This window comes from Populus nigra, chromosome 8 (assembly GCF_951802175.1).
Source record: "Populus nigra chromosome 8, ddPopNigr1.1, whole genome shotgun sequence".
Lineage (NCBI taxonomy): Eukaryota > Viridiplantae > Streptophyta > Magnoliopsida > Malpighiales > Salicaceae > Populus > Populus nigra.
This window is the reverse complement of record NC_084859.1, coordinates 460,296-474,158: the sequence shown is the minus strand read 5'-3', so window position 1 is coordinate 474,158 and position 13,863 is coordinate 460,296. Positions and strand designations below refer to the sequence as shown.

Genomic DNA, 13,863 nt, shown 5'->3' with positions numbered 1-13,863 from the left:
GTCTTACATGTAAATGAGAAGCATTCATCTTTCTCTGTGCATGAAAAACAAAAAAATTCACGTCTGAGAAATAAAGAAAGGCACTGCTTGATTTGACAGGGCACCAAATTAAGTCTCTTTTTTGGGATGGATTCTTTTGTTTTTTTGGGAAAAGAAGGAGGAGGAGATTACAAGAGATCTTGATGATCAAGGTTCATAAAATACATCACCTCCCAATCTTTTCCTTAAAATTTTTGGATTATATTAGAATTCTTTTACACTCTTTTTTTCCAGGAAAATAGTTCCTTTTTATATATAATTTTAGCTTAGAGGATTCTTGGCTTAATAGGAATATCTCTATATGTGATTCACGTGTTCTTAGATGAAATTTAATTAATGTTTTGAAAAAACTAATAGCGAAAACATAAAGGATATATATCTTAATGTTTTTTATTTAGAGATTTATTTATTTTTATCTTTGTATTGATAACCATTTCAAATGTCTTGGGACGAACATCTACATATTAGTTTTAGGTATTCTTTATACCTCAGCTTATAAGAATAATTGTTTTCTTTTATAAAAAAAAAAACATAATATGTATAAGTATTTATGGCTCTAATGAATATCAAGTATTTAAGAGAGCATTGATCAGAAACATTTTAGGAACAATACTTTAATGCAATAGAAATCTCATAACTATAATAACTTTACAAGTTTTTTTTATAAAGTATTTGTATTCCATAAACTATATCTTTATTCTAGATTTATTAATCTAATATTATATAAATATTAAAGATAAATTAAATTTTTATAAATAATAAAAATATATTTATATAAATATAATAATATTACATGTAACCAATAATTACTCGTAAAACATATTAAGCTAACAAGTATGTATATGCATTTCAATATATATATATATATAAACATCATTTCTGAGTTCTTATTTTTTCTACGCTGGAATTATAGTTTTTACCGCGGGCACTAAAGAAACACACAGCCTAAGATTAGATTGTTAAAAGATCGGGGGTGTTTGCCAATAGTATAGCACTTGGCTTTTGTGTTTCTGACAAAAGTTGTGGGGCTGCTCTCTACAGGTTGTTCAATTTCATTTCATTTTTTATTGATGGCAATGCGAGAAGCAAATGTGGTGGAGATCATCAATCTTTTCAAGATTTATTCTTTTGGCCACACAGCCATGTCTTTCTTCTCTCAAATCATGGCAGTATGGTACTGCATAGTTGTAAGATCTCAGAAACATTGATTCTCTCTCTGTCTTTCCCTCTTAATTTATCTTCCCTCTTGCTTTAAGTTCTTGATCTTATGCTTGGCCTTAGTTCACGTGCCCTTGCTCAATAGCAAAGCTTTTTTTTTTTTTTTTCAAATTAAATTATACATGTAGCTTGCAGCAGCAGCAGCCTTTAGTTAACTTAACCTATTTGTGTATGTCCCAGCAGCTTTTTCTTTCTTTTATTTAAAGGGAGATTATGTGAGATATTGCTTTGCCTTTCCCATGATTACATCTCAATACTTACACGTTGGATTTGAGCTAGGCACCTAGGCATTAATCCCATCAAGATGAGCTTTAAGAACTTTAATCCAGAAGGCAATAGTCGAATTTCCATTAGCACTAACCTCTGTGTTTTTTCTTAAAACAGCATTGTTCTTGATGATGGGTATAATCATCCATCATGTGAAGAATCATTTGTTAGTTAGTCACTTGGTGGTTATGATTATTTGTTAGTTCCTAATTATATATTTAGAAGTTGATGAATCATAAATTCCAGCCGGCCTCATCAATAATCAGAGTTACAGGTTGAACATAGATAAAGTTATTAAACTCGGTCGGGTCATGAATTAACCAGGTTAACCTTGTTAATTCAAATCAGTATCGTTTTGATTTTTTTTAAATCAAACCGGGTTTTTATATATTAGGCCGATTGGGTTTGACCGGATTAACTACCACTCAGTATAATTTGAAAATCAACTCGGTTCTTAGATCGACAGGTCATCAGGTTAACATGCGAGCCAAACTTAATCACTTTGAAGGTAGGTTAATTGTGGGGTTAAGGTTAATGTAATGTAATTAAGCACTCAAAAGGAGACAACTTTTTAAAGGCACCAATAGACCACACTTGTTTTTGGCTCTCCAGACATGAAGGCCCATGCTTTTGATTTCTCAGTATGCTTCTTGAGACAAGGTATAGTATTCAATAAGTTAGGCAAGACATCAAGATCATGAACATAAAAAACTGTATCTGATATAACTTTGTCTTTACATTTTCTATTGGAGTATAAAGCTACTTGGGCTCAGCAGCAACAATGACTTGAATTATTCTCTAAGAAGAGTGGGTGTCTTGTTTTTCCATGGCACCTTCTACCCTATAGGACCTCAAGACTTAGATAATGCATGCTCCTACATCTCAGGACCCAACCCAAATGCCTTCCAACTCCTCGCAGGCTACACTTTTTGTAGCTATTATCACAGTAGTGTAGCAGATTAGCATCGCACCTGTTTCGCCACACCACTAGAAGAGCATCCACAGAAGATCTGCACAGTTTGCTTCCCCATCATCACCCTCTCTTGATTGTCTTCAAGTATGAAAATTCTGTCCCCTTGTCATTGATTTTTCTAGCGTGAGCTTCTTTGATCAGAATTATATTTTCTGGTGTTTTTTTTTTGTTGTTGTTGCTTTTTTGCTAGAAATTAATGGTATTTAAATGGCCATTTCCATTTTGCAGCTTTGACATCACATCTAATGTATCACAATTCACAAGTGGCATCACTTTCACCATGTCTTCTGAGTTTAATCTTTATCTCTGTAGTCTTTTGTTCATAGAATGCAACTATTTTGTGGCAAATTATAATTTCTGTGTGCTGATGGAAGTCAATAGGCAGGCATTCTTCGCATTGCAAGTCTTAGCGTGTGTTGAGCTTTTGTTATCCTTGTTTGCGTTTGGTTACTGTTCGAAGATGAAAGAGATAGAAATACAAAGAACGGGAACGTATTTGGTTGAAGGAATGGAGACAAAGACATAGAAATAAATTTGTTTCTAAAATGATTTTGAAGTGAATTTTTATCATTTCAAAATAGAAAATACATCTCCTCCGTCCCAATTGTCTCTCTCTCTTCTGTTCCAAATACAGAGTATTAATTTATTTTTTCTTTTACAAATTTTCTTTCTCAGGTATAATGACGGGCTGCAAGACCAAAGACAGGAAACAACAATTGAATCTGTCTGAATAAGCTTTAAGTCTACATTTATTTGATAATTTTCAGAGTTGTTACTACCCGCAATCTCCCTTCAGAAGACTATGAACGAACTAGGTTCTGAAAGATCAAAGCCATGGAACATATACACAAGTTCAGACCCTGCACCATCTCAAACAGGAGTTATTGACAGGGAAGCTCCATGGAAAAGTTTTGGGACATCCATGAATGCGATTTCTTTTGGTTTTGTTGCAACAGCAATCTTGGTATCAATGTTTCTGATAATGGCCATCTTTGAACATCTCTTTCGGCCCACTCCTCCTTTTTCCTCACCTCAGGAAGTCACCAATGGTTCTGCGGAATCAAGAGCACTACACAAACTCAGAAATCCACAAACAGTAAGTGCCCGTTTGTCTACGTGGTAATGCCGCATTTCAAACTATATTCAGCTTGAAAAAACATCAAATTTTTATGCCTTTTCAAGCTAAACGCAGCTTCGGTTTCTCCATATCCCGAGACACAAAATAGATACTGTTTTTTGAAGCATTGAAGTTATAATGTACTATACATTCTAAATTTTTGACCAAAAAGAGAAGCAATTACAGGGTATTTTTCTGTGGCATGTGTAAGAGCTAGTTGTATGCTTCTACGGATTGATGACAATAAGTTCTTGGCTTGGTAACAGGTTCCAGCAGCTTATGCATCAGATTTTTCAGTGGTGATGCCTGGACAGCAACACCCTACATTTATTGCCCAGCCAGCACCTCTACCTTGTCCAAGAGAAAAGATAAATTGGCCTGCCCATGAGCAAATTACTTGAAAAACATGGTGTAATGCTTGCATTGGATCATGTAGAAGATGTTTTGTTATACTATGTATCTAATCCAGTATAAAAATGGTTCATCACAATTATGCAGTACTCATTTCTTTGGCTTTTGTTACCAGATTGGATTAGTTGATGAAAATCTGGCAATTACTTGAGAATTTGACCACTCTTGACAAATCAAAAAAGAAAGAGACCCTTTTCTACCAACCAAGCTACTTTGAGGGGGCAATTCAAAGAAAAATCTACAGTGATCAAGCAGTAACAGCCAATTCTTACATCACAGCAAGAATTACACCATGGTAGATTGATACAATAAAAACCTCCGAAAAATGCATGCCCGTAACCCATTAGATGAAGTTTTGTTTTAGGGATTGAAGACTCCCTCATTCAGTGACTTTAGCACCGGATGTTTCCAAAATAAAATGAGTACTCTTTGTAGAAACAAAAACTTATTACCAAATAAAATTTTATTGTGTTATTTTAATTTTATTTTCAGAGAATAAAATAAAATTAAAATTAATAACATGAAAAATAAATAAACCTTTATATATTTTTTAACTAATGAAAGGTTGACACTTGGGATGAGATATTAAAAATATCTTGTCATAAATGCAAGATCTCATTAATAAAAATCAATCAATAAAATCATGTCATGTAGCATTGAAAAAACACCTAAGAGCCTCTACAAATTTCTATAAATAGAAAGCTTCAACCTAGAAAAGAGAAACAAGAAATTCTTGGAGATACAAATTTTCTTCAAAATAAACTCTTCAAGCAAGGAAGCTCTCTAAAAAATTCTCAAGTCTCATTCATTTACGCTTGAAATCTACAAAGAACGAAGCTCTTTTAAATCAAGCATAAACGCTACTGCATAAGAGTTCTTCAACAATACTTTGAAGACAAATCAAAGGTACTTTTCAAAACATCAAATCTTGCTTCGCAATACATGCTTAAATTTGCTTTCTTGCAAAGCACAAATCTTGACTTGATTTATAAAATAAATCAGGTTATCATATATCAAATCTAAATGAAGAATCAAAGGATTGTTTTATTCTTTTGAAAGCATAGTTTTGAAACTCGACTCAACCCGACAGGTCGACCCGGGGCTGGAACCGGACCGAGTTTAAGAAAAAATAGGGAAAGAAAAACTCGAGTTGACCCGGTTGACTCAGTCAAAAACTCAGTTGCAACCTGTTGATTTTTGTTTTTTTATACTAAAACAACGTCGTTTTGATTTTTTTAAAAAAAGAATTGACCTGAACAACCAGTCAAAACCCAGAACTCGGACCTTGGACCGAACTGACCACTAGATCGGGTTTAAAACTATGTTTGAAAGAATACTTTAAATAGATATTATACCCAATCATATATTTAATAAAATTATATATTTATATACGTGTGCTTATTTAATTTAAATTGCTCAAAATTATGTCTATACTCTTGTTTCAAGTAAATTCAATAATAAATATTTGTTAGCATTTCAACCTTATCGAAAGAGAATCTAGTGCTTATTAATAGTATTTAATTGTGTTTAAATTCATAAAAAATAATAAAAACATCTTTTTTTCTTTTTAAAAATTATTTTATTATTCATTTTTATTTTTTCTCGTTGTATCTATCTCTCGCCCTTCTTTAATAGAATTAAACTACTAGCATAACTTGTTTTTTAGGCTAAAACTAGTTGGTAATTTCACACACCAAACTTTTTTTTATCCCTTTTTTCATTCATGATTATATATTTTTAATTATATTTCCCTCACACCATACATTATTTTATTCCAATTTCATTCATCTAAGATCAACAGAATTATCCCAAAAATTCCTAATATAATATATAGTGATATTGAAGATGTTTTTCATTTTCAGACCAACTCTTTCCATATATTTCTCAACTTGATTTTTATATATTGAGAATAAATAAGCCATTTTAATTTAAAAATAAATTATTCACGATTAAAACTACAAAAAAAAATCATAAAATTATCACTCCTCTTATCCTAAGAAGTTTTTCCATATGATACATGTTTTTTCATTTTTAATGGCCATGCCCTCAAAATTCAAAACTTAAAAGAAGCATGGAAGGAGGTGCAATTTTAAGATCTTCATGGGGTCAATAACTAAACTGAGGGATCGGATCAAAAGAATTTCCTAGTTGAGGGAAAAATTCGAAATATATATATAATCGAGGGATTAAAACGTACAATTAATTCAAATCTTAAAATCTGTGAATTTTGTATTGGCGCAAAAGAGAGAAAGGAAAGGACATGCAACTGAGAACGCGCCTAAGCCTTGAATATTGCACAGTCCTCCTGGAATCTTGCATTCAATCAAAATCTCTGTTTCGAGGCAAGCTGATCCATCAGCATCTGCTCAAATGCCTACACAGAACCCACGAAACCAATCTTACAAATTTTGATGTGCCATTCGAAAAACTCGTTGATTTATATATAGCTTGCAGTGAACTCAAAATTGCACGCCATGTGTTTGATAAAATGCCCCATAGACCCAAAAATATTGTTTTATGGAATTTATTGATAAGAGCTTATGCTTGGAATGGTCCCTATGAAGAAGCCATTGATTTGTACTATAAAATGTTGGGTTATGGTATCACACCCAACAGGTTCACCTTCCCTTTTGTTCTCAAAGCGTGTTCGGCTCTAAAAGAAGCGAGTGAAGGAAGAGAGATTCATTGTGACATCAAAAGACTTCGTCTTGAATCTAATGTCTATGTTTCCACCGCTTTGGTTGATTTTTATGCCAAATGTGGGTGTTTGGATGATGCAAAAGAAGTGTTTGATAAAATGCATAAAAGGGATGTTGTTGCGTGGAATTCGATGATTTCAGGGTTTTCTTTACATGAGGTTTCCTATGATGAGGTCGCACGACTGCTTGTTCAAATGCAAAATGATGTGAGTCCTAATTCATCAACAATTGTTGGTGTCCTTCCTGCTGTCGCTCAAGTGAATTCATTGAGACATGGAAAGGAAATTCATGGGTTTTGTGTTAGGAGGGGCTTCGTTGGCGATGTGGTGGTAGGAACTGGGATTTTGGATGTTTACGGGAAATGTCAGTGCATAGATTATGCCAGGAGAATTTTTGACATGATGGGTATTGTCAAGAATGAGGTGACTTGGAGTGCTATGGTCGGTGCATATGTTTTATGTGATTTTATGAGGGAGGCATTGGAACTATTTTGTCAGTTGTTGATGCTCAAGGATGATGGAATTGTTCTGTCAGCGGTAACTCTTGCCACTGTTATTCGAGTTTGTGCAAATTTAACTGATTTAAGCATGGGAAGTTGCTTGCATTGTTACGCGATAAAGTCAGGATTTGTTTTGGATTTGATAGTTGGAAATACTTTACTTTCAATGTATGCCAAGTGTGGGATTATCAATGGTGCAATGAGGTTTTTTAATGAAATGGATTTAAGAGATGCAGTTTCGTTCACTGCTATCATTTCAGGCTATGTTCAAAATGGTAATTCTGAAGAGGGTTTGCGCATGTTCCTCAAGATGCAGTTGTCTGGGATAATTCCAGAAAAGGCAACCGTGGCTAGTGTTCTGCCAGCTTGTGCTCATTTGGCTGCTTTACATTATGGGTCTTGCAGCCATTGCTATGCAATCGTTTGTGGATTTACAGCTGATACCATGATTTGTAATGCTCTTATTGATATGTACGCAAAATGTGGGAAGATTGACACTGCTAGGAAAGTTTTTGATAGGATGCATAAGCGGGGTATTGTGTCATGGAATACCATGATAATTGCTTATGGTATTCATGGGATTGGATTGGAAGCACTATTGTTGTTTGACAACATGCAGTCTGATGGTTTAAAACCAGATGATGTGACTTTCATCTGTCTCATATCTGCTTGCAGCCATTCGGGACTTGTTGCAGAAGGCAACTACTGGTTTAATGCCATGACTCAAGATTTTGGAATCATCCCTAGAATGGAGCATTATGCATGCATGGTTGATCTTCTAAGCAGGGCTGGGCTTTTCAAAGAGGTGCACAGTTTCATTGAAAAGATGCCACTTGAGCCTGATATTCGTGTATGGGGTGCCCTGCTTTCTGCTTGTCGAGTCTATAAGAATGTTGAACTAGGGGAAGGAGTATCAAAGAAAATTCAGAAGCTAGGACCTGAAAGTACTGGGAACTTTGTTCTCCTATCCAATTTGTATAGTGCTGTTGGGAGATGGGACGATGCAGCACAGGTTAGGATCACACAGAAGGAACAGGGTTTTGAGAAAAGTCCTGGATGCAGCTGGATTGAGATAAGTGGGGTTGTCCATACCTTTGTTGGTGGTGGATATAGGTCCCACCCACAGCTGGCACAAATAAGCAACAAACTTGATGAACTACTGGTGGAGATGAAAAGGTTGGGTTACCAAGCAGAATCTAGCTATGTCTTCCAAGACGTCGAGGAAGAGGAGAAGGAACGAGTCCTTCTTTATCATAGCGAGAAACTAGCTATTGCATTTGGAATTCTTAGTTTGAACCCCGACAAGCCCATCTTAGTAACTAAGAATTTGCGAGTTTGTGGAGATTGCCACACTGCTATTAAATTTATTTCTTTGGTAACTAAGAGAGACATAACAGTAAGAGATGCAAGTCGATTTCATCATTTCAAGGATGGAATTTGCAATTGTGGAGATTTCTGGTAACGGTAAGGATGGAGGTTTTACAGGTCCCAATAGCGCATCTACAGTTAAAAGCCTACAGAATCTGCTTTTCCCTTACCGGCTATGTGATGACAGTTATGCAGCAGGTAAACATTTACTTGTAGTTTAGCATCTTGTTCCCAGCTTCCCTTGATTTATATGGATAACTTACTAGCTTAGTGATGCAGACAACTTGGAGAATATTGGGTGTTTTTAATCATGTTTCAGTTGAGAATCAGGATTAGAGTCTGATGTACATGAAATTGGATTCACTAGGGTTTTGTTTTAGAAGAGATTCATATTGATATTTAGATGGTTTATATGAGGATAAAGGGCTGGTTTGGAGTTTAAAATTGGTTGTGAGCAGTAGCCTGAGGCAGTCTAGGTATAGGGAAAGAGGAGGCGAAAGAGAAGAAAATAGAAAAAGAAACCACAGAAACCAAAATATCGGATCACAGTTTTATACTATATCTCATGTATATAAATATCATCAGGCATCATATGGATTAGGACTTCTGGAAACACTTAGACTAGGACTTCTAAATAGACTGTTATAAGTGGAGAGCAACTAAACAGGAAGGACTTGTTATAGACTAAAAACTATAGAATCTAATATAAAATGAACCAATACTCGAAATCGAAGCTAGACCTCATAATAAATCTGAACACTAGCAAGATACTACTGTTTTGCAGGAACATGCTGAGGTTACAAGTCTGCCATTGTTTTATTAAAAAATCACTGGTAACTCAGAGCCAGAGAACCCTAAACCAAGATATCTAAACCGGACAATTATTCCTAGATGAACAAGACCTTTTGATTTTTTTGAGAACCATGGACCTGCACTTGAATTTCCAAAAGTGGTAAATTCTTCTTTAATATAGGATAAGATGCTCTATCAGTTAGAAATACTTTGCTCTATTTCCTCTGCTTGAATCATAACAAGAATTTCCAGTGTTAGAAATTTTCAACCCACAAATTATATGCCACACATAAGATCCCTTCTAAATCATTACCTTATCAAGTTTTCAGTGAATAAGCTGCACATGAAACTTCGCTATTGTCCAAGTATCATGTTTTGTTGAAGCATATTGCTATTCTGCTTGTTAAATTTTAAAGAAGAGAACGATGATTCAGTATTCCAATCAAACACCAAAGCTTTCATAATAAATGGCTCATTTTGGCTTTGATATCTGCTTAGATCCTCGACTTTCTTCCATAGTGCACAAGCTACAACAGCTTACTAGATGAATGACTTTTGTCCCTTAGGTCCTGCCCTTATGTCTATTTGCAGGTAACAGGATAGCATATATCTCTTGACAAGAATTACTTGGAGAAAAAACAAATGAACATTGAAAACAGATTTGGTAGAATTATTAATCTACCTGCATGATCCTGACCGAAGTTCGTCTGGATTTTCAATCTATTTATGGAAATTCATAATCATGTTATATCATTGAAAGCATCATAATGTTGCGAGTATTTCATGGCACAGTTACATTCCTATACCTTTTTTTGTGTTTTTTTCCTATTTCTTATATTTCCATCTTTGAAAATCAAATCGTCTATTTCTTTAGTATATCTCTAGGTTGCTTCAACTATAGGAGAGTGTCAAAAAACCTTCTCAACTTAAAAGCTTAAGCTATTAGGTTGAGATGATTTTTTGAAATGGTATCAGAGCTTTGATGACCAAGCAGCCACAAGTTCGAATCTCATCATCCCCATTTATTTGATAAAAATTAAACACAAGATAATGTGGGTATGTGCAAGATTCAAGCCCAAAGGGCTTTCACTTGAGGAGGTGTGTTAGAGAATAATATAAATCATATCTTCGAGCCGCACTTAACAACTTAAGCTATTGGGTTGAGATGGTTCTTTGACATAGTATCAGAGCCTTGATGAACAAGTGGTCACGAGTTCGAATCTCACTATCTCCATTTATTTGATAAAAATTAAGCACAAGGTAAAATAGACTCGTGCAAGTTCCAAGCCCAAAAAGCTTTCACTTAAGATGATGTGTTAGAGAATAATATAAATCATATCCTGAGATCTCACCTAATAGCTTAAGCTATTGGGTTGAGATGGTTCTTTGACATGGTATCAGAGCCTTGATTACCAAGCGGTCATAAATTCGAATCTCACCATCCCCATTTATTTGATAAAAAACCTGCCTTATTGATGTTTCACAAATAAACAGAAGAAAGAAATAGGTTAGTATTACTGGAATAAGCTTCTGGCACAAAACTTTTGTTACTTCTTTCACTATTTATCTCCTTTAATGAATCAGCTTGTTGCAAGCTCCATTTTTTTCAAGCAAAAGCACCATAAAGATTTAAATACAAGAGATGAAAAAGTTGTTTTTCAATCATGTGCATTTAGTTTTGTCAAGAGATAAAGTAGTTATTTTTCAATTATGTGCATTTAGTTTTGTTAGAGATTTTCTGTTGTCAATCATTTCTACTAATTTGATGAATCCAACGAAGTTAAACACAAGGCATATGAGACTTTGCTTATTTTCTCATAATCTTATCTGGTTTATAGTTCAACTATTTTGTGTTATTTATCTTTTCTAATGAAGAATAACTAAAGAACACCGAATAACCAAAATTACCTATGATAATTTATTTAATTAATGTAAATAAATCCTTAATATGTGATAAAAATAGTATCCCCATGCTGCAGCAACAGATTCTGTTCCAGGGCTCTGGAAAAAGAATCATGGAAAGCTGTTGCATTCATAAGAAGCACCACCATGGGTGTTTGTCGGGCATGATGGTTATCTTAGCAAATTCAAAGGTCTCTATCTGTTCACTGAACATTGTCCAGGCACAGCATTTCAGTGAAACTGTGAAAAGTCACAAAAATGGTGCAAGACTAGTAATAAAGCTTTCAACAACTGTTTCAAGGAGTATGGCTGAGGATGAGATACAGCATTGTCAGGCTCAAAAGGATAAAATTAAGTATTGTTCTGTGCTATGTGTTTTAGCATGCCAGGTATTCTCCTCTGTAACGGATTTCAAACTTTTTTTTTTATCTGCAATATTTTGCATTGAATCAAATTTCTTTTTTTATTTGATGAGTTTAATTAAGGTTCTATATGTATCATTGTCACATCTACTATACATCAATACCCCTTTCACCATGTGGGGAACTCTTAATCAAGATGCTTGAATCTCTTTGACAAGTGACTTTATAGTCTCTTACATGTGCAGTTTGCAAATGGCATATCATTAGCTAACAATTGACTGCTATTGCCCTGAATTATCTTCGGGATGAACTTTCTGGAACTAGGGTCTTGGACCTTTTGTTTGGTAGAACTTGCAGTCTTTCTAGGTGAACTTTCTCCATGTTTTCCATAGATAGAGCTTGATTGAGTCTTTAGATGAAACTGACGTGAATCAATAACTAAAGCTGATGCTATGGTTTGACTCATGTAGATTTGGCAAATGAAAAAACATGAACAGACTCAGAGGAACAGTTGCTGCCAACATGCATATATATGTTCCTGTAAATTTTGCTGTCCGGAAAGATGATGTTGGTTGACATCATGGATGAACAAGATAGAATCTGAGCTGTCTGGCTGTCTCTCTCATGCAACTCATCATGATCTTTGCAATATGGCCTGTATGAGTTCATGTCTAGGTGTTCTTTCACGTTAATGCAGCTATTCCTTTTTTTCCCTGTCCGTGTGAAACAAAATGCCATTTTACCCACTTTGAAGAAAATCTTTACTTGAGAAATGCCTGTTCCGATTTCCCTTGATCTTGTAGTGGTTGTGAAGCCACTGGTGCCCATGTAAGTGTCTACCGGAGAGGTACTTCTGTCTTGTTATTGATCTCCACTGCTTTGCTATGATGCAATTGCTGTTCATGGTTTCAGAAACAGTGATACCATTTCTATTTCTTTCTCGCATGAACCAAGCAGTGACACCAGCACCTTTTCTCGTTTAGTTTATCCAACAGGTTCGATGTTATATGATGATTAGTTATACATTAGTACTGATCTTTTTTTTTCCCTCCTAATTCTGTCTCTTGTAAAGAAATCTTGCAGTTTGAGGCTTAGGGGTGGAGATGCAGATTTTTTGTTGTCTAAATTCATTGATGTGTATGTGGTTGTGAAGATTGTGTAGGTTCTCCTTTTGAATCTACAGTATTTCTGTCAGAGAACCTGCTGCAACAACTACTACTGATAATATTGATGAAGCTGATAGAAATGGTAAGGATGCAGGTATTTCTATTAGGAGTCTCTCCAAGTAATCAACATGTTTTGCACTTGTAGATGACTGATATCATTTTCATATCCAAGTAAAGGGTTCTAAAGATCAGTTTTGTTCACGGTTATTAAACTTGATTGGTTAGCTAAGTTAACTGGTGACATGGTAGAAATCGGATCAAAACTAGTTTGATTTTTGAAAAGAAATTCTAAAACAACATCATTTTAATTTTTTAAAAAAATTAAAATGATATTGTTTTAATTAACTTAAGTTGACCTGACCTATGACCTAAAACCTTGGTATCAAACTGAATCATTTATGGGATGAAATCAGGTTTAATAATTTTGGTTTTATACTTTCAATAAAAATAGTAATTATATTTTTCCACAATAAAAACAAACACTTAGCAAAATCATAAGATGATTTACTTCAATTATATTTTTTTAATTATTCAAGCTATCCACAAATAAAAATAATTTTAACCATTTGAATTCCTTTATGCTATAAATTTAAAGAAACAAAATTTTTGAAACTACAAAACTCCACAATCCTTTTTACCTTCCAAAAATATCCCAACAGCCCCAATTTAAAGTTGTGGACTGCAAGGTGGTAAAGTAGCGAGGCAGCTTTGTGTTGGTGCTAAATACAATGATTTTGTGATTAAATTTTTTATGGAAGTAGAGTAGAGTAATATTGTTTTAAATTCTAAACTGGATTTTAAAAAAAAGTTGACTCAAAAACTCGAGTTACCCTAAACAAATCTTAATCCTCAATTTATTAGCTTTTTTAAAAAAATAGTTTTTCATACATATAAAAACTATTATTTTAATTATTTTTTAAAAAAAATTAATTGACCCTCGCTTATAATCAACCCGTATCATGAAGAATAAATTCGAGTTAACTATTTCTATAAAAACAAAAATGATTTACCTTACCTTGAGCCAATCAAATTTAAATCTAGCTTAACAAA

The 13,863-nt window shown here is 34.2% G+C and overlaps 2 protein-coding genes across 10 annotated transcripts; both read left to right on the top strand.

Moving 5' to 3' along the window:
- Positions 1 to 1,073: 1,073 nt before the first annotated feature.
- Positions 1,074 to 4,118, top strand: LOC133702298 (uncharacterized). Of its 2 annotated transcripts, none has more exons than XM_062126611.1 (3): positions 1,074 to 1,226; positions 3,173 to 3,593; positions 3,881 to 4,118. In XM_062126611.1, exons 2-3 carry the CDS (start codon positions 3,300 to 3,302, stop codon positions 4,013 to 4,015), a joined length of 429 nt encoding a protein of 142 aa, XP_061982595.1. In that variant the 5' UTR covers positions 1,074 to 1,226; positions 3,173 to 3,299; the 3' UTR covers positions 4,016 to 4,118. The 2 variants fall into 2 exon arrangements, with proteins under 2 accessions (XP_061982595.1, XP_061982594.1); XM_062126610.1 differs by lacking the exon at positions 1,074 to 1,226 and adding an exon at positions 1,247 to 2,581.
- A 2,035-nt stretch (positions 4,119 to 6,153) lies between these two features.
- Positions 6,154 to 13,014, top strand: LOC133700876 (pentatricopeptide repeat-containing protein At3g16610). Of its 8 annotated transcripts, XM_062124587.1 has the most exons (5): positions 6,154 to 8,789; positions 9,376 to 9,543; positions 11,363 to 12,475; positions 12,605 to 12,642; positions 12,801 to 13,014. In XM_062124587.1, the coding sequence occupies exon 1, from the start codon at positions 6,286 to 6,288 to the stop codon at positions 8,683 to 8,685; it is 2,400 nt and encodes a 799-aa protein (XP_061980571.1). In that variant the 5' UTR covers positions 6,154 to 6,285; the 3' UTR covers positions 8,686 to 8,789; positions 9,376 to 9,543; positions 11,363 to 12,475; positions 12,605 to 12,642; positions 12,801 to 13,014. The 8 variants fall into 8 exon arrangements, with proteins under 8 accessions (XP_061980571.1, XP_061980567.1, XP_061980566.1 ...); XM_062124583.1 differs by having other exon boundaries at positions 11,363 to 11,674; positions 12,118 to 13,014; XM_062124582.1 differs by having other exon boundaries at positions 11,363 to 12,013; positions 12,118 to 13,014.
- Positions 13,015 to 13,863: the final 849 nt, after the last annotated feature.

Excerpts from the sequence above, each read along its gene's own strand:
- LOC133702298 (XM_062126611.1), top strand. The coding sequence starts at position 3,300 with ATGAACGAACTAGGTTCTGAAAGATCAAAGCCATGGAACATATACACA. Across the intron at positions 3,594-3,880 it reads AACTCAGAAATCCACAAACA|GTTCCAGCAGCTTATGCATC; the intron begins GTAAGTGCCCGT and ends GCTTGGTAACAG.
- LOC133700876 (XM_062124581.1), top strand. The coding sequence starts at position 6,286 with ATGCAACTGAGAACGCGCCTAAGCCTTGAATATTGCACAGTCCTCCTG.